General features: G+C 44.7%; 1 protein-coding gene across 4 annotated transcripts in view; it reads right to left on the bottom strand.

Moving 5' to 3' along the window:
* Positions 1-23207, bottom strand: part of sgcd (sarcoglycan, delta (dystrophin-associated glycoprotein)) — a 152499-nt gene that overhangs the window by 22700 nt on the left and 106592 nt on the right. For all 4 annotated transcript variants that reach the window (XM_076979509.1, XM_076979510.1, XM_076979507.1 and 1 more), the window contains exons 3-5: positions 11225-11326; positions 9199-9286; positions 8060-8179 (exon numbers count right to left, since the gene is read on the bottom strand). In XM_076979509.1, coding sequence (XP_076835624.1) covers positions 8060-8179; positions 9199-9286; positions 11225-11326 — 310 coding nt within the window. The remainder of the gene's footprint in view (positions 1-8059; positions 8180-9198; positions 9287-11224; positions 11327-23207) is intronic.

Genomic DNA, 23207 nt, shown 5'->3' with positions numbered 1-23207 from the left:
ATTAACCTAAGCACTCCTCGTTATTAGAAGAACCTAATAAAGGGAAGCTCCAGTCAGGACGGCCTTGCCTCCGTCCCCAGAGTCTGTTGCTTATGGGCTGGAGAGCTGCAATAAGGCCAATTCGTTTAAGGTGCTGCTCTGCTCCGTGTTGGCTGAGCGTGTTAATAAAGCTCCGTTCTTCAGCCATGCAGGACCGAGAGCTGCACTGTGATCATATGGAGGTGGCCGACATCCCTTCAAACTTGGATGGTGTTGTTCATGTGATGGTGCGTGCTACGTGCTTCACTCACAGTCAAGCAGTCATGCTCATTCTCAAATTCTTCGCCTGCACAGCGCTGTTACGTCAATGCCTGAACTCACTGCTCTCATGAGACTGGTCTGCCCAAGAGCCTAAAGCGGCATTGAGTGCACACGCAAATTGCTTTGGCCTTGTTAACGATGGACTGTTAAAATAAATGGCGAATAAAATACTATGGTATAATATAGTATTTATTTTCCACAGAGAATATTTCCTCCCACAGAAAGGCCGGTGTTTTGGCCTCTTATTCAGCCTATTTACACAAGAGAGGATCTGAGAAAACATGTTAAATTTTTTTTATTTAATGTTACTTACCCCATGGTGATTTGATTCAATGACAAAAATGAAGTCTGTGTCATGGTGTTTAATATAAAGCTGTGAGCCAGGACCCCTGAAGTGTAGATTGCCTGTAACTTGTATTTCTGTGTAACACACAGAAGTACGGAGGGCCATAAGCTCTAGCACTTGGTGACAGCACTAAATTAGTCTAGCAGGTGTTTTTTGATATCGCCCTAATTTCCTCTAAAACAACGTCCTGTAGAGCAGAGCAAAACTGAGTTTGGTTTGAGTTCCATTTTCCTAAGCTGTAATTTATACACATATATATATATATATATATATATATTGAAGTTGAATTGCAGATATGAGCGGAGACTGATTTCTGAACTGATGAAGCAGTACTTATCTTGAGAGTCGCAAAACATTGTAATCAAGTATCCCCAGCTGGAGGGACAATTCTGCTCTGGGTTGAAAGGAGCACATAGAGAAAATTAACCAGTTCAGCATTAAGTTCCTTCATATCGCATCTCACACAGATGAAGAGAAATTCAAGAAAATGACACAAACTGCTCATTCATGCTACCAACGAGCAGATAACAGAATTGAATTGTTGGCCAAAAAAAAATAATAATCAGAGATGGTCATCTTCCAAAGTGAACCAGGTCTTTAAACTCAAGCACCCGGTAGAACGTTGCCTATTCAACAATAAATCTAAACACTTTGATAGCAAATGTGTCACCACCGTGAATTACTATCACAATAACAATATATTTTGAAACTGTACTCATTTCACTTTTAGTTGATCTTCCCACCAGTGACATAATAATGTATTGCTGGTGACTCCACCACACACAGATTCTATTGGAAGATCAGACACGCTATTGGATGCTCCAAACAACTGAATTGGCTCTGATTGAGGACAGAATGTTAAAAAAACATGTTATTTAATATCTTTTACTGTCCCGAGCTCCTCCCCCCACTCTCCTGGACTATAGCACACAAACCTTAACCTTGTAATAAACGTTCCGTTTCACGCCAGCAAAGAAATGGTTTCTATGTACAAGATATGGTGTACCATAAAAGATCACTCAGATTTCTAATATATTGAGTGCTGAAACTCATGTGATTCTATCTAGAGGGATATAGAGTAAGAAAAAAAAACACAGATCGGACCTTTTTTTTTTCTTCTTGAGAGTCTTATTGCAATTCAGTGATATCATTGTGTTTAAAGCAAAACATTACTCTCAGAAAACCTCCAGGTACAACCATTTAAAGGCCCTTCAAAGGTGACATGAATCACCTTTATAAAGGCCTATAAAAGGGATGGAGCTTTGTTCCGGATCTGGCGGCACTGCTGCACATAAACCCTGGGTGAAGGTCTTGCTCGGGAGAGCACATCTAGAACCTTCTCCGCTTTAACCCACCCGGATCAACTTGTGAAAGAATCGCCACGCCCTTTCAAAGTCAAAAGTTCCAGGCTTCGATACGGACCTGCCCTTTCGCTGAGACGCTCGCACTTTAAAGGAATACTCCAGCATTTACATTTTTTTAAAGCATGTCTTATTCATCACTCAGAGTAGTTGTAAAAGGTTTTATGGCAGTGGTGTGCGCCGGCTTGCACCTGAGACACAAGCAGCCAAACATCAAACAGCGGGGAACGTGGACTACAAGCCTTTGGGTGATGCTGCCTGGGTGGGAGCTTGAGGCGGGATGCGAGCAGAATGGCCTTGTGTGAAATAAAGGAGGCCTGCTTGTCAGGTAGGTACAAATGCCACAGAAGCTGTGTGGCAAAACAACGACGAGCTATTGAGACAGCAAAAAGGGAAAACCACCGGCAAACACAGCAGCAGTCTGGGTTTAAGCACGGGATGCAAAGAGTGTGTGCACAATGTTCTAGAGCAGTGTTTAACAGCAGCGTGAGATGCAAAAGATCCTTCTTCTTGCCAAAAGGGTGAAAGTGATGCCCTGCAGAGCTAAACGAAAAGCCTTCTAAATGCAGATCCTCAATCAGCCTATTTTTTTTTTTGGTTGTTGTTTATTGGGGCTGTCGTAGATTGAGTTTGTTGAGGCTTGTTGAGTGAAGCTGCAAAGTGAGTCTGAAAGAAATAAATTGAGTTTAGTGTGCTTCTGCCAAGACCTTGCTGAGCTTTAACAGTAAACTCCCCTGATAGATCTCAGAGCTGCGTTTGACACCACCGCCCAATAAGAGAGCCTGCTTCATGCTCCGGGGACCAATCAGGAACCATTTCTTGAATTACGTCCAAACCCGTCAGTTTGGGAGAGCATCTATCCCAGTTATATCGCATAATAAGTGTGAATGTTCGAATGAAGATCTATCAAGAGTGAAAAGGAATAAAAATAACCATAATAATTATTACTTCAAACAGACCATTCAAACAGACCATCAAACCTCCTTCTATGCGGGTTAGATTGATGGATATCGTAATAGCATTTTTTTCTGGTGTGTCCTCTCACTCTCTGTATACAATAGTATAACTAAGTTTGAACAGTCATATTCATGTTTATCTCATTAGAACATGTAAAGTCAGATATGCTTTGCAAACACCTTTACAGTTAATAAATGTATTTACATCCTATAAACATAAAACAGCAGTTTTACTGTGCACTGAACTGACGGAACCTCATGTTTAACTTCTCCTTATATTTAACCAGGTTACTAATAGTATTAGAGGATTCCTTTAACAATATTGAACTCACACCCTCTTGCTCTGTGTGACTGACAGACTTGCCTTTACACAGACCACAAAGGCTTGGCAAGATAGCCCTCAAAGAATACCTGAGGTAAATCAAGGGTGGACCACAGGCCTCTGAGCATCTCAGGAGCTACTACAGTCCATCGGTAAGCCACAGTGAATGTAAGGTAATGAACTGTGGCTTAGAGAAAATCATCGGGGGGAAAAAAAAAGGGATGTAGACCCGGCCGAGTAATCTCTTTAAAGAAAAGCCGAGTGCTGCCCCTGAGCACAAGCGCTGGGCTCAGATCAAATGCAACACAAAACAACCTTGAAAAGTCATGGTTTTTATTTCCTAAAATAAATGGCCAGAGGAAAAAGTATACACTCTCGGAGCATAGGGGATTTTCAGCTAATGCAGCTCAGCTCAAAGCCTGTACTTCCTTTTTGCGCAAAATACACTTTCCTTTCTGGGGCCTGAAAAAAGAAGTGAAGGAGCCCTTCTCGAGAGACAGTGTCCATGCGCTTTCAGCAAATAAGCCCTGCTAACATTTAGCAGGCACAGCGGGGGTGTTAGTTACAAGGAAATACTGCTGAACACCGGGAGACAGGAAAAAAAAAAACAGATGCCATGGTGACTTGGGCATTCGTGGTCGCAGCCGCCGATCCGATTTTAAGGCGCAGTTTCCCCGACACATCTTAAGACGAGCCCATAAGAGCGAGCTGTAGACTAGGTTTGGAAACCTCCACGTTAACCACTGCTTATCAATCACTCCCAGTTATTACTCTCTGACCCCAGAAGCCCAAGATCATAATGAATTAAACTTCCGTGCTTCACAGCACCCATAATCTTTCACCACTAGAGGGCCTAAACAGGCAAAGACGTATTCCTTACTGTGCATGGTCAAGCATGCAAAAAATACAATAAAGTACTGCCACATTTGGGTGCATTAAATAAAGGACTAGAGCCTAGTTATTAAAAATCAGACTAGAGATCACTTGTAGCAAGTGATAGAGTGCCCTAATTCAGGCCTACCTGACCGCCTACTTCTCCTAGGCTATAACAGGTATGCCATGAAAATCTTTCATAGTCTACTTATCGTAATTCTACCTACTATCAGAGGTGGGACCGAGTCAGTGTTTTGCAAGTCTCAAGTAAGTCCAAGTCTTTATCCTCAAGTCCCGAGTCAAGTCTCAAGCAAAGACAGTCAACTCAAGTCAAGTCTCGAGTCAAGACAGGTAACCGTCAAGTCAAGTCCCAAGTCTGAAACTTGGAATTTCAAGTCCTTTCGAGTCTTTTTTTTTACAGGCACCAACGCTTTACGAATGCTAACGCTGATGCGTTTCTTTACTCGTTTTGTTGGTGTCCGCCCGCCAAAAGATGACAGATCATTTACATTTTATCTTCTCTTAATTACATAAATGTACTTAAACAAGAATGTTTCGTTACATCATTATACACGAAAATAGCAAGCTTCATCTGTGACGGTGGGTGCGGCGTGAAGGACGAGACACAAATCCTTTGTGGCAGCAAACGTCACTTTACTTATATTATATATGTTGCGCAATAGCACACGATAAACATACACAAACACACAACAACGTGTGGACATTAGACAACGACGAGCACAGGACACTGCGCGAGCGCACATTAAATAGACAAACCACATTAGCCCCATGTAATTACGAGACGATTCACAGGTGATACACATTATCACACGACATAGCCATCACCACGGAGTTCCACTGACGCAGACAAAGCACGTGGACCACGTATACACACGCCCAAAGGGGAGGGGCCGGGGTCCTCAACGTGACATCATCGTAAGCAAGATGCTGTCATTACGAATGGTTATTCTAAACATTTGGATAAAATGTTTAAATATAGACTAATAAAAGGTTAGGGTTATTTTTTCATTGTTTTCTGTTATTGTGGGGTCACGGTGTAGGCTACTATTGTTACCTGGAGATTCAGTGGGGTCACATATTCTGATGGCTGCCGTCAGAATTGGTGACCCCAGTTAAAAAGTCTCACCTGTACATCCCATTCATGATTTCTTTGTTGGCTGCAATGGTGAGGGGATGGTAAATCTTGTTTAAGTACATTTATGTAATTAAGAGACGATAAATGTAAATATAAACATCTGTCATATTTTGGCTCGTGGACACCAACAAAACGAGTAAAGAAAGTGCATCAGCGTAGTTTACGTAGCATTCGTAAAGCGTTTGTGCCTCTGAACAGAAACTGTGAAATAGCGCCCCCTGTGGTCACAAAACTCGACGGTCACAGAATCTGGTGTAACGCCGGTCTGAGTCAGAAGGACGGAAATGAAATTAATGTGGCGCACTTTATAAATATTAATATGCGTTTTAAATTTTAGATTTGGGGTAAAAAAAAATCAAGTCTTTGCAAGTAAACAGGTTCAAGTCCAATTCAAGTCCCAAGTTATTGGTGTAAAAGTCCAAGTCAAGTCTAAGTCTCTGAATATTTTTTCAAGTCAAGTCAAAAGTCTTAATATTAATGACTCGAGTCTGACTCGAGTCCAAGTCATGTGACTCGAGTCCCCACCTCTGCCTACTATAGCCTATGTATCATATCCTAATTATCATAGTCCACTTACCCTTACCCACCTACCACAGCATGCCAATCAAAGCAGCTACCACAGCCTGCCAGAGTGCATCAGAGCAATCTGCTCATCATTAAATGCCTGTCATTTACAAAATTTGCTGACACACATTTTGACACACAGTTAATTAGTAAGCTTGGTCTGACAGAAGTTCCTAGGACCATCAGCTCTGCGTGCCAGGTGCAGACATCTCATCCTGCTGCTGTCTGAATCTAGCCATGTAGCCTTCTGGCTTCTGAAGCAGTAATAAACAGGAAAGGCAGTGGTCAATAAAAGTGATACCTGAAAATACCAGAGAAAAATGAGAAAATAAAGAAAACCTTACGTAGACCAGTAACCTTCAGGGTCCAATCTTGTTGTGATTTCTGTTATACACGTTTCAACATGTACCATTTGAAAAATGAAGACTCTTTTGAAGACTTCTTTTGTGAACCTATCGTTTAAATAATATTCACACTCGGTGTTAAGGCCTGTAATTTAGTGTGCGGGATAAGTGTCTCTGTATGTGCGCCCCGTAAGCCTAGCACAGCTGTTCTTAATCTTCAATTCAGATCATGAGGAGTGTTTGAGCAGGGAGATCACTACACACACAGGTCAGAGGCTTCCATAAGCCCAACAAACAATACATGTGCTCAATATCAGTAGCTGGAGGGGCTGCAAGGTCTGACCAGAGCTTGTGTCTGATGTTCCCCTAGACATAAGTGTACTGATATTACTCACGAAACAGTAAGTTCCACTTGAAAATGGGCTATTCTCCTCTAAAAGCATAATCACTGTGTTTTGGTAATACATAGCAGGGTGGGTCATAGGAGTTCTTTGCATTTTCCACTAGAAGTGGAGAAAATATTTTCTTCTCCGTCGCTCTACTAGGTCTTATGATCAAGGCACCGATTTCCCTTACACGAGTCACGAGGAGCATCTAAATGACAGCCTTCTCGTAAACATCGAAGCTCACCTGATTGAGCATGGGGAGGACACTGCCATGCTGATACATATGGAAGTCGATCTGGATAAAAGCATCCGCTAAGTGCCGTAAAGCATGGTATACTTTTGGACTTTTGCACTACACTTGGAGAAGGCCAGACGAATCAAATTCTGCTCTTACCCAAACACTTATCGCACCTGTGCACTGATTTCAGTTATCTTACCATGATGGTCGTGTTCTCTCTGAGTTCTACTCTTCAAAACCCTGACGGTGTTCCTTGCTTATGATTTTATGCTATATTTCTTTTCTGTATACCTTGTTTTCATGATCTTTGCCAAAATTTATGGTTAAAAATTTCTTCTGTCAATGTAAAATATTAATGTCTTATCAATATTTTAAACATAAGATACAAACGCACATGAGAAAACATTTTCATATAGCTTTGTAAATACTGATTTAGTCACTTCATAATAGCTCAGGTTGTGTTCCCATTTTTTACATCTCCTATTGCGTTCATATTATATCATATTGTTTTCCATCAGCGCCCATCTCTGTAACCAATCAGCAGTAATCTAAGCTCAGCCCAGCCATCCTGCAGACTCCTGAGAATAGATGTGCCTTCTCTTATTGAAAGGTAGCCAGATAAGCAAAGCTTTTTTGTAGCGTGGATCATTTGGATATATACTGCAGAGCTGCCTTGATTTTGGGCCAAGATAATATTGCCCATTTCTAATTATATAAGGTTTATGGGCTATCTGGGAATCCAAGTTTTAAAAAATCTAAATCACCAGAATCACATTTCCTGTGACCTTACAAGAACTCTTAATATTTTTAACTCTCCAAGACCTTGTTATTTTTGCATCATGTTAACTTTAGAATGTCTGCATATAAGAAGTAGTACAAAAGCAATGTGCTTACAGTACTACAGGACAGGAACTTTCTAGAATCCATTAATATTACATATGTATGTGGGTTTGTCCAGGTCTGTTCTATCCAATTAGGCAAATTTGTGCTTTAACACCTCCATTCAAAGAGAATGTTTAGTGCACCACAACTATTGTTTTTTTTTCTTCTTTTTTTGTAGAATTTGCAAGACAGTAAATAACTATATTTATTATACAAAATTGTGGTTTTCTCTTCAGAATATAAAGGACTCTCCTACCAGAGAGCCAAAGCCACCTCTGCAACTGAAATGGAACATTTCGGAAAATCAGCTTGTTTAATCCTGGCTGCTCACCCATCACTCTTAACCTCTCAGCTCCCACCACCACCTCCTGGTCGTCGGCAGAGAAGAGCAGCTTTCCTGTGCTCGACCTCACTTCCAGCATCTTGCCGCGTGCATGAACTCCGTGGGCACCTGTGGAGCGGTTGGAGAATTGATGTTTTCAGTTCGCCGTCTCAGTTTAGCAGTGAAATATTAAATTCCCCCAACCAGTTTAAAAGATCTCGTAGCATTTTGAGAGAGAAGTTATTGTAGTGAGGAGGTAGGGAACAGGGGCAGAGAAAGAGAGCAAACTACTGAGAGAGAGAGAGAGAGAGAGAGAGAGAGAGAGAGATTTTGAAAGTGTATTTACATACTAAATATACTAGCACGCTCACCATGGATTAAACTGCAATTCTGGAAGGACGCAGCTGAATGTCTTTCCTCTTTCTAATTCAACTCATCAGTTAATTAACATGCCCTCCGTGAGCCGAATTGGGTGACTTAAACCCTGGGGACTTTAATTTAAGGCCCCTGGTTTAGAATTAAGCAACTCAAACACCTGTTCAGATGGACTACATTTCTTCATTTGTGATTTGCGTATCTTCTTTTTAACATGACGTTAAAAATGTAGTCACTAAACTAGCCTATTTCAGGCTAAATTACTTTTCATTGAAATATACCACCATTCCTGCGCTATTACCCAGGACTATATAATACATGCATCCATGCACATGCAATTACAGAGCACTAATAGTCTATAATGAATACATCTCCAGCTATAGTTATGAGGTATGATCCCATGAGACATGAGAGCAACCAAGAACTCTTTCTTTATTAAACAGTAATATTACCATCTGTCCCATAAAGTATAACATTTGCTGCGTGACTCATTTCCTCTCTTTTAAAACACTAGCATGAATTGCTTTTCTAAAGCCCGTGTGTATTTTATCAAGTTTCTGCCTTTCTCTCTACTCAGTGTTCACAGAACAGCTGCTGAAGAGTCCCGCTTTCTTCAGCTTTGATAGATTCTGACGAACCTTAGGAGACGCCACCTTAATTACACCCGAGTCTTTTTAGTACATGCGTTAGCTATTTAACTCTCGGGAGAATTCAATATGAAAGTTTACCATACGATCGCTTATCTGATCTACGCCCACTGAAAGACTGCTTACCTGCGACTAGCTGTGAAACCAGGTGTTTCTTCTCATTCAGGATGTTTACGGAGATGTTTTTAGATGACTGCAGGAAAAGTGGACTGCCCTATTGAAACAGGAGCAAAATATCAGCATCTATTCACATTAAACTTTTGTATAATATACAAATACTTTAATGTTATTCATCATGATGTTTTAGTTGTAAACAGGGCCGGAGTGGGCCACTATTTCAGCCCGGGAGTTTCATGCCCAAATACGGCCCAAAATTATTTTTCCCTCCCAATCGGCCCAAACTAGAGATTGACATGAGCCGGCCCATCGGGAATCCTCCCAAATCTCCCGATTAGCCACTCCGGCTCAGGTTGTAAATCTAGATGGTTCTGCTTAGTTAGTTTTAAGGAATTGTATGATGTAAAACATATTTTACCATTATTTGAAAATTGTTTGTGATGATGTGCAGTTTTTAAGCAGAGTTCAGCATGAAAATAATTTTGTTGTAGATGGTTTGTAGATGCAGATGCAATTTCAGCTGAGGATCATAACCTTGTATTGACATATGGCACTTCATAACTGGTTTTGGACAGAGCCTGTGTATATCAAGAGGAAGAGGAAATTAAGGCCGGTTTTGCTCGACAGCAACTGAAACCACAGGGCTGGTGTCCCCTGTCTGGCCTGCAGTGCCCATGTCGGTACTGAAGCACCGCCCCAGAACATGGGCCATCTGCAGCTGCCCTGCAGACACGCATCCTTTGCGATTCACCGACGCCTAGATCCTTCTCGAACTCAAGAATATTTCACGTCTCTGGTTGACTGCTTCATTATGCAGTGTTGTGTGTTAAAAGCAGAGGATATCGCCGTAATGCAAATTACCCATCAGCATTTCGTTTCACTCAGCTTGGTGGAAGCAGTGGATCATTGTGAGAACATCTGGCTTTCATGAAAATGAGGGCAAAAACCAGAGAAACAGAAGATCTGGGTGAGACGTGCAATAGAAGGAGCCAATTACTCGAATTAAATATGTTTCGGTTTCACACTGCTGAAAGCCGCACCAGTGATGAATCGAGGCACTTGCTAGGGTATCATGGTTTTTTTTTTTTGGCATTCAAGTCTGTACTAAGCCTTATGTCAAAATAAACCAACTGAACGTAATAAACAGGAGAGTGTTTGACGCTACCCTCCTGCACTAGTCCTGTTTGTGTGTGGTGTGGAAGGGGCAGCACGTGCTCCTCACACACTGGGTAATCTGAGTTCCACAGCAACCCTGAGTGAACTCTCGCTCACAGCCCATAATTGAAACAAAATGATTCCATAATTGCGGCCTCTCTCGCTGCATCGGGGAATATAACAGACGCTAAACGCGAACGGTAGCAGCATGGGGCCTACGGGCTAAGTCGCGTTCTCATGTCTATAGCATGTCTTACGTGTCAGCGGAAATATCCACAGCAGAGCATTAAATATTCACAGAGGGAATCAGTGCAAACATAACCAATTCTGTAACACACAAGCAGACCTCGCTTGTTTCTTAACCTCAGCTCACATCTGTTTACAATCCAACTTACTGAAGACTGTATTTGGCTTGCAGATTCTATGGATGTCACATTTTAATAGAACCACATAAGGCCTGTCTCAGTCTTTTCCAAAATATTAAAAGGTGTCAACAGTAAATAAGAAGCTCACAGAGACCATTTTTCCTCGTCACTGGTGGACAGTTGTTTCTCATCTTGGCGGTGTGTTGCTATTCAGTGCACTCCCTATACCTCCGTCAAGCTTCCATCTCCTCTCTCTCTCTCCCTCGCTTTCTCTCTCCCTCTCTCTCTCTCTATCTATCTATCTGTGTTTTCCCAGCACTAGACAGATGAGATAAGGCCCACACACCAGACATTACGCTGCTATCCAGCTGCTCTGTACTCAGCAACAGTGTTACGGCTGGCTGGGGCCTGGATGAGCTCGGTGATGGTGGCCCCAGGGCCAACAGTGTTACGGCTGGCTGGGGCCTGGATGAGCTCGGTGATGGTGGCCCCAGGGCCCCCTGGTGTGTACTCACTGTTCTGGACTGGATTTCTTTGGCATACAGAGGCTCGAGGAATTCAGAGTCGCCCTCCAGTTTCAGCCCCCTCTCTGTGATTCGCAAGTGACCCATGCCATCCTAGAGAGAGAGAGAGAGAGAGAGAGAGAGAGAGAGAGAGAGAGAGAGAGAGAGAGAGAGAGAGAGAGAGAGAGAGAGAGAGAGAGAAAGAGAAAGAAAGAGAGGGAGAGAGTCAGTAAAATTCCAGCAAACTACTGGTTTACAGGACTAAATAATTGGCATCTTTAACCTCTGTTATTACATGATCCCTACATCTTAGATACAAATACAGAAAAAGCACAGTGAAAAAAATAGAATGACATAACGAAATCAAATTCACAAATGCACAGTCTGGCCAACCATCAGAATCATATGTGCAAACACCTTTGAAAAGTGAAATCTAGAGTGTGGGGAGAATTTTTCTTTTCACGTCTCACTGCTGTGCTAGTGACAAGCTAGCACAACGCTAATGGCACCACTTCAGAAAAAGCACGCGGCGCGAACTGGAGGGGACGCGGCACGATTAAAGCCGACTGAAGGGTGATCTCTGACTCACGCTGGCTAACGGCTAAAGCCGAACAATGAGGCGCGAGATAAGAACCATGTTTGATATGAGAGCGGCCCCGCCCCTTTAGTCCAGCCGTGCGAGCTCTGCTCTTTGTTTAGTGTGCGCTTTGATCCGCACTTCAGGAAAGACGCACCAAATGGAGATCAAGACCCTGAGGTCTCACGGGACTGCGGTGGTTTAATCTGCCCGTGCCCATCTTTCACACCTAATGTTTCACAGCCTCCTTCTCCTTCATGCGCTAACACGCGCGCGCTAACACACGCATGCACAGTCACACCCCATCAACATTCTGCAGGCCTGCTAAAACCAATAGGCAGTATATTAAACGCAGGGTGCTTTGAATTGTCAAATTTCCCAGTGGATCAAGCAGGCATCGGCATTACGTTCATGCTACGCAGGCTGTAGGCTAGCTGCTTTGAAGTTGGAAGCTGATGGAGCAGAGATAATCTTTCGCCACGCCGTATCCCTAACTGTCGGCCTAATCCATCTTCAACTGTCTTTTCAACATTGTGTCGAGTATCGCGCTCGTGCCGCAGTGAAAAGCAGCCCTGTAGGCACTTGTGAAAAACAGCCCTGTAGGCACTTGTGAAAAGCAGCCCTGTAGGCACTTGTGAAAAGCAGCCCTGTAGGCACTTGTGAAAAGCAGCCCTGTAGGCACTTGTGACCCAGGGACCCAGTTTCCTTGCTGCCCTCTGGCTGAATGGCACGGTACTGCAGCACAGTGAAGAGGGACTGTGGCAGGCGCTACGGCATCAGTGTGACGACGTGCCCCGGGGGGGGCGGGGGGCGGTGCAGCTGGTGATGTCAGGTGCACGTCTGTAAGAGGGGAGCGCATGAGCGAACTCCAACCAGAGTGAAGTCGGGGGGCCGCAAGCCCCAGTGGAACATCACTCCTCCCCGGCTGGGGGTGCAGCAGTGAGAGAAACGCTTCCAGTGCTGTTTGTTGCCTAAACATGGTAGAAGAATGGAGAGCGTGCGGAGGACTGGAAAGGAGAAGGTGGGGGGAGCAACATATGATGAATTATTCAGGCCAGCGTATTGGAAAGGTTGGAACTTCTCAGGTGTGCCCACACACAACAGCAGCCACAGGAGACTAAGCTCGGGGGGGCGGGTGGGCGGGGGGGGGGGGGGGGGGGGGGGGGGGTGCCGGGATAGCCCTCTGTTTGCCTGCCACCGTTTATGCAGCATCAAGGAGTAAATGGATTTGCACTCATCCCCATCTCCACTGTCACAGTGCAGGGAGTTGGATATTTATTGCGGAACGGCGAGAGGATGTGCGCGTGTGTGTGTGTGTGTGTGCACGCGTATGCGTCACCGAGGATGTGCGTGTGTGTGTGTGTGTGTGGGGGGGGGGGGGCTCAGGAAACAAGCAAGTGAGCACATCAGAAAGCTGAATGGATGGGGAAAACGAACAGAGAAGAAGAGGAGTCAGCACCACCCTCACCCCCTCTACAACCGCACCCCCCCCCGACCCTCCACCTGCACCCCCTCACCCCACACACCCCCACCTTCCACCTTTCATCTGCAGGCGTGACTTTCACAGGAGGCAGCGTGGGGCTTTTTGAAGCAGGGCTGGGCGGCGGGGAGGCGGAGGTAGAGAGGATGTTTTTCTTTTTAAGAATCTTTTTCAAAAGAGGCACTACCACCGCCACAACCTGCTGTATTCAGAGTGACACTTAGGACTTGCAGCACTGGGGGGATTAAAAAAAAAAAAGAGAAATTTTCCTCACCGTGTCAGTTCACCTTGCTGACGCACTTGTAAGTTTATACAGTATCTACAGTACATTGAAATGTGCACCCCCTTCGCTCTGAGCCGTGACTCTCGGCAGCCAAAACTGCTCCGTGCCTGAAAGAATAAGAGGCCTGCATGGCAACTAAAAACAATCCTTGTCAGCAGGCTGTGGGGGGAAAAAAAAAAAACGACGAAAAAGCAAGGTGATCCCTGGCCCCGACACGAGGGAAAGGACTGGTGTGCATTTTCAGTGCAGCTGTGTAGCATCCTCCTCCTCTTCCTCATCCTCTTCCTCATGCTGTGACTTGGCGCTTGTCGATGCTCACACGAGGGCCCCCACCCCCGAGACGAGGTCTCCGGAGCATATATCTGCTCTGCGAGTCCTGTCGTGTCGCTGGGGCTCGGGTCTGAAACGCTGCATCCCAGCATGCACTAGTCAGAAGGGAATGCTGTCATTATGTGTGTGTGTGTGTGTGTGTGTGTGTGTGTGTGTCCCAGACTCGTGAATACCAGTGTCAGGGGAGGGGGAATAGGGGCTCTTCTCTGAGACAACACGTGCTTCAGTTCCCCAGCTTTGCCTCCTGGGAGGAAAAAGGCATCAGTACAATAATATAAGGCAATTTTGGACTCCAGGAGGGGAACAAAAACGTGATAAGTCATGCCTGTGTCTTTTTGGACAGGCAGTGAAAAGGGCATCCTGCCCTACCCTACCGATAGCTCATCCTCTATGACAATCTGGGCCCTGGTTTCATGTCACATGTCTTAACCATAGCGTTACCTCATCGCATATAAAGCCACGAGGGTGTGGCCAAAGGATGTGCCGTTTTCGTTTCATGCTGGAGGAGTCATGTGGTATGAGCAAGGGTCAGGTAAATAAAAGGGTGTGGCTTAATTCATATTTTCAGAACCAATCATATCGTGTGCCTTATACACCCTTGGGTATAAACACAGAATCAGCGTGGTTCTGACACGGACGGGGAGGCATAGGGACTTGCGTGCAAGGCGAAAGCTTGACATTAGCAAATATTTGCAACTGCGGTAATGTATTCAACTACTCTATTAAACCACAGCATAATGGGCAGAGACCAAGGGCCAGATTCATAAAACTTGACAGCAGCCGTGCTACGCCACACACAATGTGCCACACAGTATTTAATTCCTATTCATAAAGTTACCATGGCAATAATTAGCACATGGGTGTCAACGCACTGCTGCAGTAGATTCACCTGTGCCCAAGGTGAAAACCAATCAAAATCAACATGAAAATGAGTCCATACATATTAATGAGCCCATGGCAAAGAGATATAAAACAGTGTGTGAAATTTCCACCAAGATTGGGGCCTGCATTGTTGCACTGAATGCTTCTTCCAAATCATGGCGGAGCAGCAAAACTGCATCTCTCCTCAGTCGATATCCGTTTATAGTTTCTTCCTCTCTAATGCCTACATTTGCATTTCGTTCATGGCACTCTGAGATCCTGCTCAAGGAAGTAACCTCTCTCTCCACTTACTGCTACATTTGCAGTTGCAAAGTTTATCATCATCACGCTCACCCCAGCATACCGGAAATATGTATTTTATATAAATGTGCCAATTAGCTAAATGGGCGTGCATGCAGAATTGTGTTGATGACCTGTATGTTGTGTAACCAAACATTATTAGAGAAAAGATACAATCCGGCTTCTGAGTAGCACCGCAGGGCAGTTTCAGGTGGAGTTTTTCACAGAGCGCTGTTCCATTATGAATTACAGACCTCATATGCAAATGAGAACAAAATGCATTAGCGCCATATGTCATGCAAACAATAAAATACGTTGGCGATCCCCGTTTCTGAAGAAGGAAACGTGCTCCCGCAGCGCTGTGTGCTGTGCGGGACGTGATCATTCTGACAGCAGGTTTTATTAATTCGGAACTGAATGTTCAACAGAAATTAGCACTCGGTGAAAAGCGAGCGTGTGCAGACCAAAGCATCCAAATCTCACTCCCGAGTTTTCCATGACCTCATCCAACCATCATGCCTGTTCTGAAATCACAGTTTATTAGTCACTGCTTGACCATGATAACAGGAGCACTGCTGAGTTTGCTGAGGTGATGACCGTCGACATGTGTGTATCATGCACATCAGTGTTGCCAATATCGTGGCGATTTGAGGCAACCAGTAAAACACATTGGTGAAAAAAGCGGTATAATCTCTAGATCTACGAGGAGGCATTTCTAATGAAGTGGGTGATGAGTGAATGTTTCTCAAGGATTCCTCTGGGATCAGTGTGTCTTTTCCACTGGGATCACCATGTCTCCAGCGTGTGCTTTGTTTGCAGTATTGAGACTGCAGACTGTGCTGAATCTTCACTTAAAAAAAACCCAGACATTGGTCCTTGGACATTGTATGGTCTTTAACAGTCGCCATTCAACTACCAACAATGCACCAACTCTGTCATTCAACTACGGCTCTGCACTGCGATTCAGATGTACTGACACGTCTTCAAGCACCCAAGAAAAAAGGAAGCACCTGAAACTGACAGGGACCTTAGTGTGTAGGTGTATCTGTGTTAGGCTTGCAGTTCTGGTCTGATGGGAGGAACACAAGCTGCCAGATCGGGCTGGGATCACTTTTGTGACGCCACCACAGCTGTTAGCCGTCTAAAGCTGACTTCAGGAGCACAGAGTGGGACGCTTTATTGGCTACGGCATCTTATTCGATCTTCTAACATTCACATTTGATATTAAATGCGACATTTGATATGAAATGCCATCTACACAGAGTGTTCGCTTACAAGAATGGAACACTTTTCTGATTTTAAAGAGAAGCAAAGTCTTAGCGAGTGGCTTCTCCCCCCACTGGAGCTGCTTATGGTTCCAACAGAATGAATTCAGTCTGATTCTCAGGCACAGAGATTATGGAGGAGCATTCAAATTTAGCCAGGGATTACAAAATCAATTAGCATACCAATGTCTCACAGTCTCTTCGTATGTAATCTATCAGTGAGAGGGGTTTTGATGATAAATAATACAAAACCACATCTTATCACTGAACTGAGAAAATGTGTGTGGTATGCAGCTAACTGTGGAGGTTATGGCAGGGTTTCTGTGAATTAGAAAAGGTTTCTTCTAAAACCTTCTATAGGCATTATTTTTAATTGAATCAACCCTAAGATGAAATGAGAGATCATTTGTTGATGTATAGCTATATGTGATGAGGAAAAATGACTCATCCAGTTGAGTGACAAAGAAATAATATTAATAATATAGTTCAAAATAAACTTGTTGACTTTGTGTAATTACCAGTCATAAATATAATGAATTTCAAACTAATTTAAAACTCACTGACAACAATCTAGAGAAAATTTATTGTAAACATCTTTGTCAACTTGTGCTGACCTCTCACATTTTCCCGTGGTGCTAAAAGCCTTTTCAAAACGACTCGACTCCCCACGACTGAAGTAACACGCTCAAAGAAACACCTGGGCCAACAGGCGACAGCCAAAATGCCGCAACACCTGTGTTTTCTCACACCGATGGCTATCGGCGGAATTGCATTTCAGAATGTCTGATGACCCGTCTCAGGATCTGATCCCGCTCTCCGAACTCGGCCAAGCTGCCGGCAGGTGATCCGTCATGCGAACGTGCCCTTGCCTTGCCCGGGGAATGAGATGGGCAAAGGAGGAGGGAGCAGCGTTGGGGAGGGCGGCCATCGTGTTTCATTAGCCAGACCAACACACATGGCAGGGGCGTGTCATCGGAGCAGGCCCCGGACAGACCAGCCGGGGCCCCGTGACACCACCCGCCGCATGCCTTCACCAGCCATCACTGTCAGTACTTATGGATTTCCTATTAACTTCATACCGGCCTGGACTGTGCTGAACGGCCCTGGGCCTCCTATAGGACTGCGGAGACAACCAGGCCCTGAACAGTGACTGATATGTGTGCAGAGAGCGTAGGCAGCGTGTGCACAACGCAGCCGCTGGAGCAGGGGTGGACATTAGTGGAGGTCACATCATGTCAAGTGCTCCCCTTGAGTCTTACCCAGCCTAATGGCGACGGCAAGCGCGGCGCTTGGCTACTTAATTGTGTAAAAAAAAAAAAAAAAAAGAAAAAAACCGACAATGACATCCTGTCAAGGGTGGCTTATCTAAAACATGCAAATGAGGTTTGTTTCGCAGTAGCCTTCCTTTTAACCATTGGATGAACCAAAGAGCAATAGCATCTTGTCACAGCTACCTTGACACCAGAAAAGATGCGTTTGACTAAAGTTGTTTTTTGTTTGGTTGGAATTTTCTTCGAGTGAGCGTAAGAATATGGTCCAGGCTTCGTTCTCCTCTCGAGGTTACTCTGATCAGACAAACGCTTCTGACATGAGGAACGCCGTACGCCACGCTTGTTCAGAGACTGATGTGCTGATGACAGCAGCATCGATCTACCTCCATATAACAGCAGACAAAGCTGAAGTGTGCGGGGAGCTGGAATATCACGCGCAGATCGCTGGCGCCATGCCGAACATGCCTGTGCGTTCTCTGCAGTTATCAGCACCTTCTGAAATCAAAGCCGACTTAAATCTGTGAGACGTGGCACTTCACGTCGTCGACAACATCAGCACTGCTTCAATTCGGTTAGCGTTAGTCACTTTGTATGCTTTCCCAACATATGCATTTAATATGCATGTTAATATGGCCTAATTGAACCAAGGCCATAATCCAGCTATGGAAGGTATCATGTAAACATCTTAATCAGGATGTCTTAAGGTTAACTGAGCGTAAAAATAACCTGATTAGCAGACCTAGATTTCTTGTCAGTTGTTTCGATCTGCTGTGGCATGTATATACCATAACATTTCCATCATAAGAAGACATAATATCCGAAGCTCATTATGACCGGTGCCTCAGGGAGCCCCTCCCACAATGCCGGCAGGTCGCTGATTGGCCGGTCAGCTTGCAGACACACATTGGCAGGTCTGGTGACAAGGCGCAGTGCTTTACCCCGGTCGGTAGCCAAGGACAGTGGCTCATGATGCACACATCGTCTTCCTCAGAGGATGAAGACGGGACCAGTGTGTGATCGAGTCCATGCCGTCCGGAACATGCACTCTCAAAAAACTTTTACAATAAGCTCTTTGTTCTTCTCTGCATCTAGGACAGCTGATGTGGGCTCTATAAAAAATCGGCACTCAGTAAATTTACGTTCCCCCTCTCAGCACCACCACCAAGCCCCTGTCATGTGCTGCTTTATTGAATGTGAGCGGAAGGAGATTGAATGGCCTTGTTTCCAAGGAACAACTTCAAAGGGAAGTGGCTGCTCCAGGGCCTTAATAGATTCTGTCGCGCAGGAAAATGGCTGAAGGGTTTAACCCCCCCCCCCCCCCCTTTATAGAAGCACCTCGAGTGTCTTTGCCAAGCAAAAAACTTGTGTTCCAAAGAACAGCCATGGTGTCACCTCTCTATTTCTGGGTAAAGTTTTGCAAACAAAGACAGTGGCACAAATGAGTAGCAGTCGAGTTAAGAGTGTCAAAGTTCTCCCTGTGTTGTTTAGGAAGACAGCATGTACAGCTAGGCTGGCTGGGAGTGGAGTTGCAGACAGAGATGATGTACTTCCTCACACACGTTCACTGCACCCCAGATGTAAATGTCTGCACGTAGACGAAAATATATATGAAATATTCAAAAGCCATTTGTTTCTGCTTGGTAATCTGTGCATACATTAAATCCATAATGATCGTGGGAGTGGTAATCATCACTGATAAGAGCTTAGGGTAGAACTCGGATTATCCACCTTCTTTTTGATCTTCCCCCACTGGGATTAAAGCAAAAACATATTTTTAATGGAAATTCAAACTTGAAACTCGACCAGCTGGCTGATAACAAATCTCACCTGCTTAGTTGTACTGTGAACTTGTATTTGTAGAGATTAGGTACCCATTAGTTGTTGGATGACCTTTTGTTATGGAAAAAGAAAAATGCAAAATATAATAACCTTTATTCTAGTTATTCTTGGCCATAGATGAGCTGTGGAATTTTCAGGCCAGAGGTTGAATAGCTTTCCTTGAGCTGTCAGGGTCTTACAGTGCAATGTTTACTCTGCAATTAAAGGCGCGGAATACTTTCAGGCAGCAGGAACCAAATAAAAGCATTTTCGTAAACAGACTTCAGTGAACTCCATTGACTTAGCGCAGATAGTAATGGTAATTAAAGGGAAAGCAAGATCACAAAGTTTTCAAAGTGATGGAGACATCTGAAGCCATCTCGCGTGATGCGTAATGCTTGATCCGACCCGCAGGAGCTTCTGAGGAGTTCTTTCCATCTTCAGCGACGAGAGCAAGATCTCACAGCACTGAAGCCTCTCCTGTAGTGAAATGGCCTTGTGAGCAGGACAAACAGATTGATAAACGATCGTGGAAATCCTCTGATGGCTCTGATCGCTGCTCTCTGCTGGTTCTGCGTGTGCTTCTCCGCATTCGCACGCAAATGTTGAGAGGAGGACGAGCTCATTTCAGCTCTCCATAATACAAACGCAACTTGAAGCCAGATACATTTCACGCTTTCAAAAAACTGGATTTTATGCTATTCTACGGTGGCCATCTTTGACGCCCCAGTTTAAACTACTATAAAGGGCTTTGGGGGACTGCAAAAAAAAAAAAAAAAAAAAAAAAGAAACATTTTATTATGAATTCATCTTCAAACAGCAATTTATCTTGGGGGATCAATGCATAGCAGCATCTTGAGAACAGGACACAATCGAGTATAAGGTACCCGTGTCACAGAAATACAAACGATATGGTATATACATGTACAGATACAGGTTGTAGAGCGAAATGACAAACAAGCAGGCCTTTATCCTTTCATGTATCAGCCCTCCCGGGTGTGTTCGCATGCAGCGTGCCTTAAGCCCCGCCCTCGAAGCTCCAGGAGGAACTGTGGGAACTGTGAGGCAGTGGCACCGCACACCTGTGCCACGCAAACGCAGACGCGCTCGTCGTTTCGTGCACGTCCGCGGGACCTCTTGCGTGAGGGCAGCTGTTCACTTCAGCTCTCAAACACGTCACCTGCTCTCACTGGTCCTCAATGGCCTACGATTCATGTCACACACTGTCAGGCAGTCTTTTTTTCTGTGTTGGTTTTTTTTTTTTTTTTTATCAAGTGCATAGTGCATTTTTGCCCAAGTGTGTCATGGCGATATGTCCCTCTGGGTTGTCTGAGTTCCCTTGCAGTGAATCAGCATTTAAATGATGCATTTCACTAGACTACGAGGTCTTAAACATGTCTGGGTTGTTCATAAAAATCCAACTGAAGTCGCTGTCTCCGGCTGGGTGCTTTTGAAGAAAACATTCCTAAATGTCACCGACTCTCAGCTCCGATCTGGAACCTGCACTGCTGAACTCTGGTACCTCCTCCCACGTGTCCTGCTACATCACACCAGTCTGTGTATATGTACAGGGCCCCTAATGCATTATAGTGATTTTCTGCTCCCTAAACCTTTCCAGTTTTGACATTATCATGCCTGATTTTAAGTACTACTATTTGCCTATGATTATTCTCCCTGCTTATGAATCCAAAGCTCTGACCCCAGTTATGGATTATGAGTGATTTTCATAATTGCCTGAATTAATGAAGTTCTCATGCTTCCGGCATTGGAGTCAGGACAACTTCGTACCCTTGCATCCCTGTGAATGTGTAACTATTCATTTTAGTGCAGTTCCCATGCATGTTGTTTGACGGCGGTTTGTATTTACACACACTGGCACGGGCTCCCAACTCGATCCCTACCTTCAGACACCTGCAGGGTGTAGGCCACACCCCCTACTCGCTCTTAACATGGAGGGGTTAACCGTCACGTCTACCGGGAGTCCAGCTCTGGCTTTGATCCGGATTTCAAAGGCGTTCTGACCTAACCCAGCTTCTACTCTGCCGTTTTCTCCCTTTCATTATGCATTATATTTCTCTCCCTCTCTCTCTCTTTCGTCTTTTTCACGGGCAAAAACAAAGCCTTGATCAATGGCAGGGTATTCTTCGAGGAACAAAGGGCGGCGTGCTTTGCCCTCTGCATTTATGTTTGTCCACAGAGAGCCACGACGTGCCAAAAGGCACTGCCTGCTAATTGAAGCACACGACGGGACAGAAGAAAAAAAATAAAATAAAGGAGCATCGCAATTGCGTCAGCCTTCCGGACCCTTCCGGACCCTTCCGGAGCCTTTCGTCATTCCAAGGATGACAGCCTCAGAACCCTCAGAACCGCCTGAGCACAGCTGTCGGAGCAATCAAGGCCCGTTAACTTTGTAATAGGGTCAAGTCGCAGGGTGGAGGCGTTGCTGACCACGCACATACACTGAAGGTTTTGGAGCGAAGGTTTTTGGAGCGAAGGGTTTTTTACTGTAGCCATTGAATAAGTGGTGATAGATGAAGGACATAAATACTAATAAGGTGCTGGAGCCGGCCGTAATTTCATTAGGGCCAACACTCTACTGCCTATTCTATTTAATGTATCGCTCTAATTTTAAACCTGCAGTGTTTCAAATAGCTTGAGTCGGTCGCTGAGAACTCCTTCCTCACGCCTCGGACAGGCCGCCAGCCACCCTCACCTCTCGCACGAAGTTATTCGGATGGACTATTCTGGTGCATTTAAAACAGCAGCTGACTGAGCAGCTGGAGGCCTTGCAATTTGCATACCGGGCCAATACTGGGATGTAGGAAGTGCTCCTCTTCCCCACTCCAGCGAACAGCCTCCCAGCCGGGCGAAGGCCGCGGGTTCAATAAGAATCGCGTTTCCTGACATCTCCGATGCCTTTAACATCGTCAAGCACCGTCTAATCTGCGGGGGGGTAGCTTAGAGAAATGGGGTATCATCCCGCTTTAATCAAATGCACACTGGGTAATTTGCTGCCAAGACCACAATCGGCTTCACCCGCAGAACGTGCTTTCCGATGAGCTTCAGTGCCACACAGGCGGGGCTCGGGGCCCCCGATATTCTCCCAGGCTCTTAGCCCTGCAAGATATTTTCCCAAACTGAACACCTGGGAAATTAAACTTGCGGTGGGTCTTAGGAGGACGCGGTTGCGCAAAGTTTCTGTATCGCTGGAAATGACGTGCTGATGTGGAGGGATGTGAAGTTCCTCAGTGTTGATGCGAACAGGAACCCAGAGAGAAGCGCAACCATGAAAAGACGCATCAAACCTAATCTTTTTGGACCTAAAATCCATTGTGTTCATGCCTGTGGTAAGATGTGGGCCAGGTATTGATAGAATAGTATGGTTAAAGTTTTTTTTTATACATCTCAAGAGAAAAAAATATTCAGACAAAAAGACTGCTTGTCAAAATGGGCTTTTTGACAAAAAAAAAAAAGTGCCAGGAGCCATTGTTGGAACTGAAGTGGATTCTGTGGTCAAAGAGAAGTGGATCTTTAAAAGGCATAAACCCCTCTTCAGTAAGTTTGGTTTAGTCCCTCTGCACACCTGAAAGATGTAGCCTACTTGATACCACTAGTACTTTAAGAATGTGTAATGCTTTTTAAAAGTGGAAAGTACATCACATTTTTCTTCCTCTTTTTCTCCTGAAAACGCCTGTATGTGATGCTGACAGTTATTAACTTCTTCAATGGCTATGTTTATAAAAAAAAAACTGTATTCTGTATTAACTGCAATCTTTAAAAGATCTGTGATTATAATGGTATTCTGTCTTG

Source organism: Brachyhypopomus gauderio, chromosome 18 (genome assembly GCF_052324685.1).
Source record: "Brachyhypopomus gauderio isolate BG-103 chromosome 18, BGAUD_0.2, whole genome shotgun sequence".
Classification (NCBI taxonomy): Eukaryota; Metazoa; Chordata; class Actinopteri; order Gymnotiformes; family Hypopomidae; genus Brachyhypopomus; species Brachyhypopomus gauderio.
This window is presented reverse-complemented; position numbering and strand designations above follow the sequence as displayed.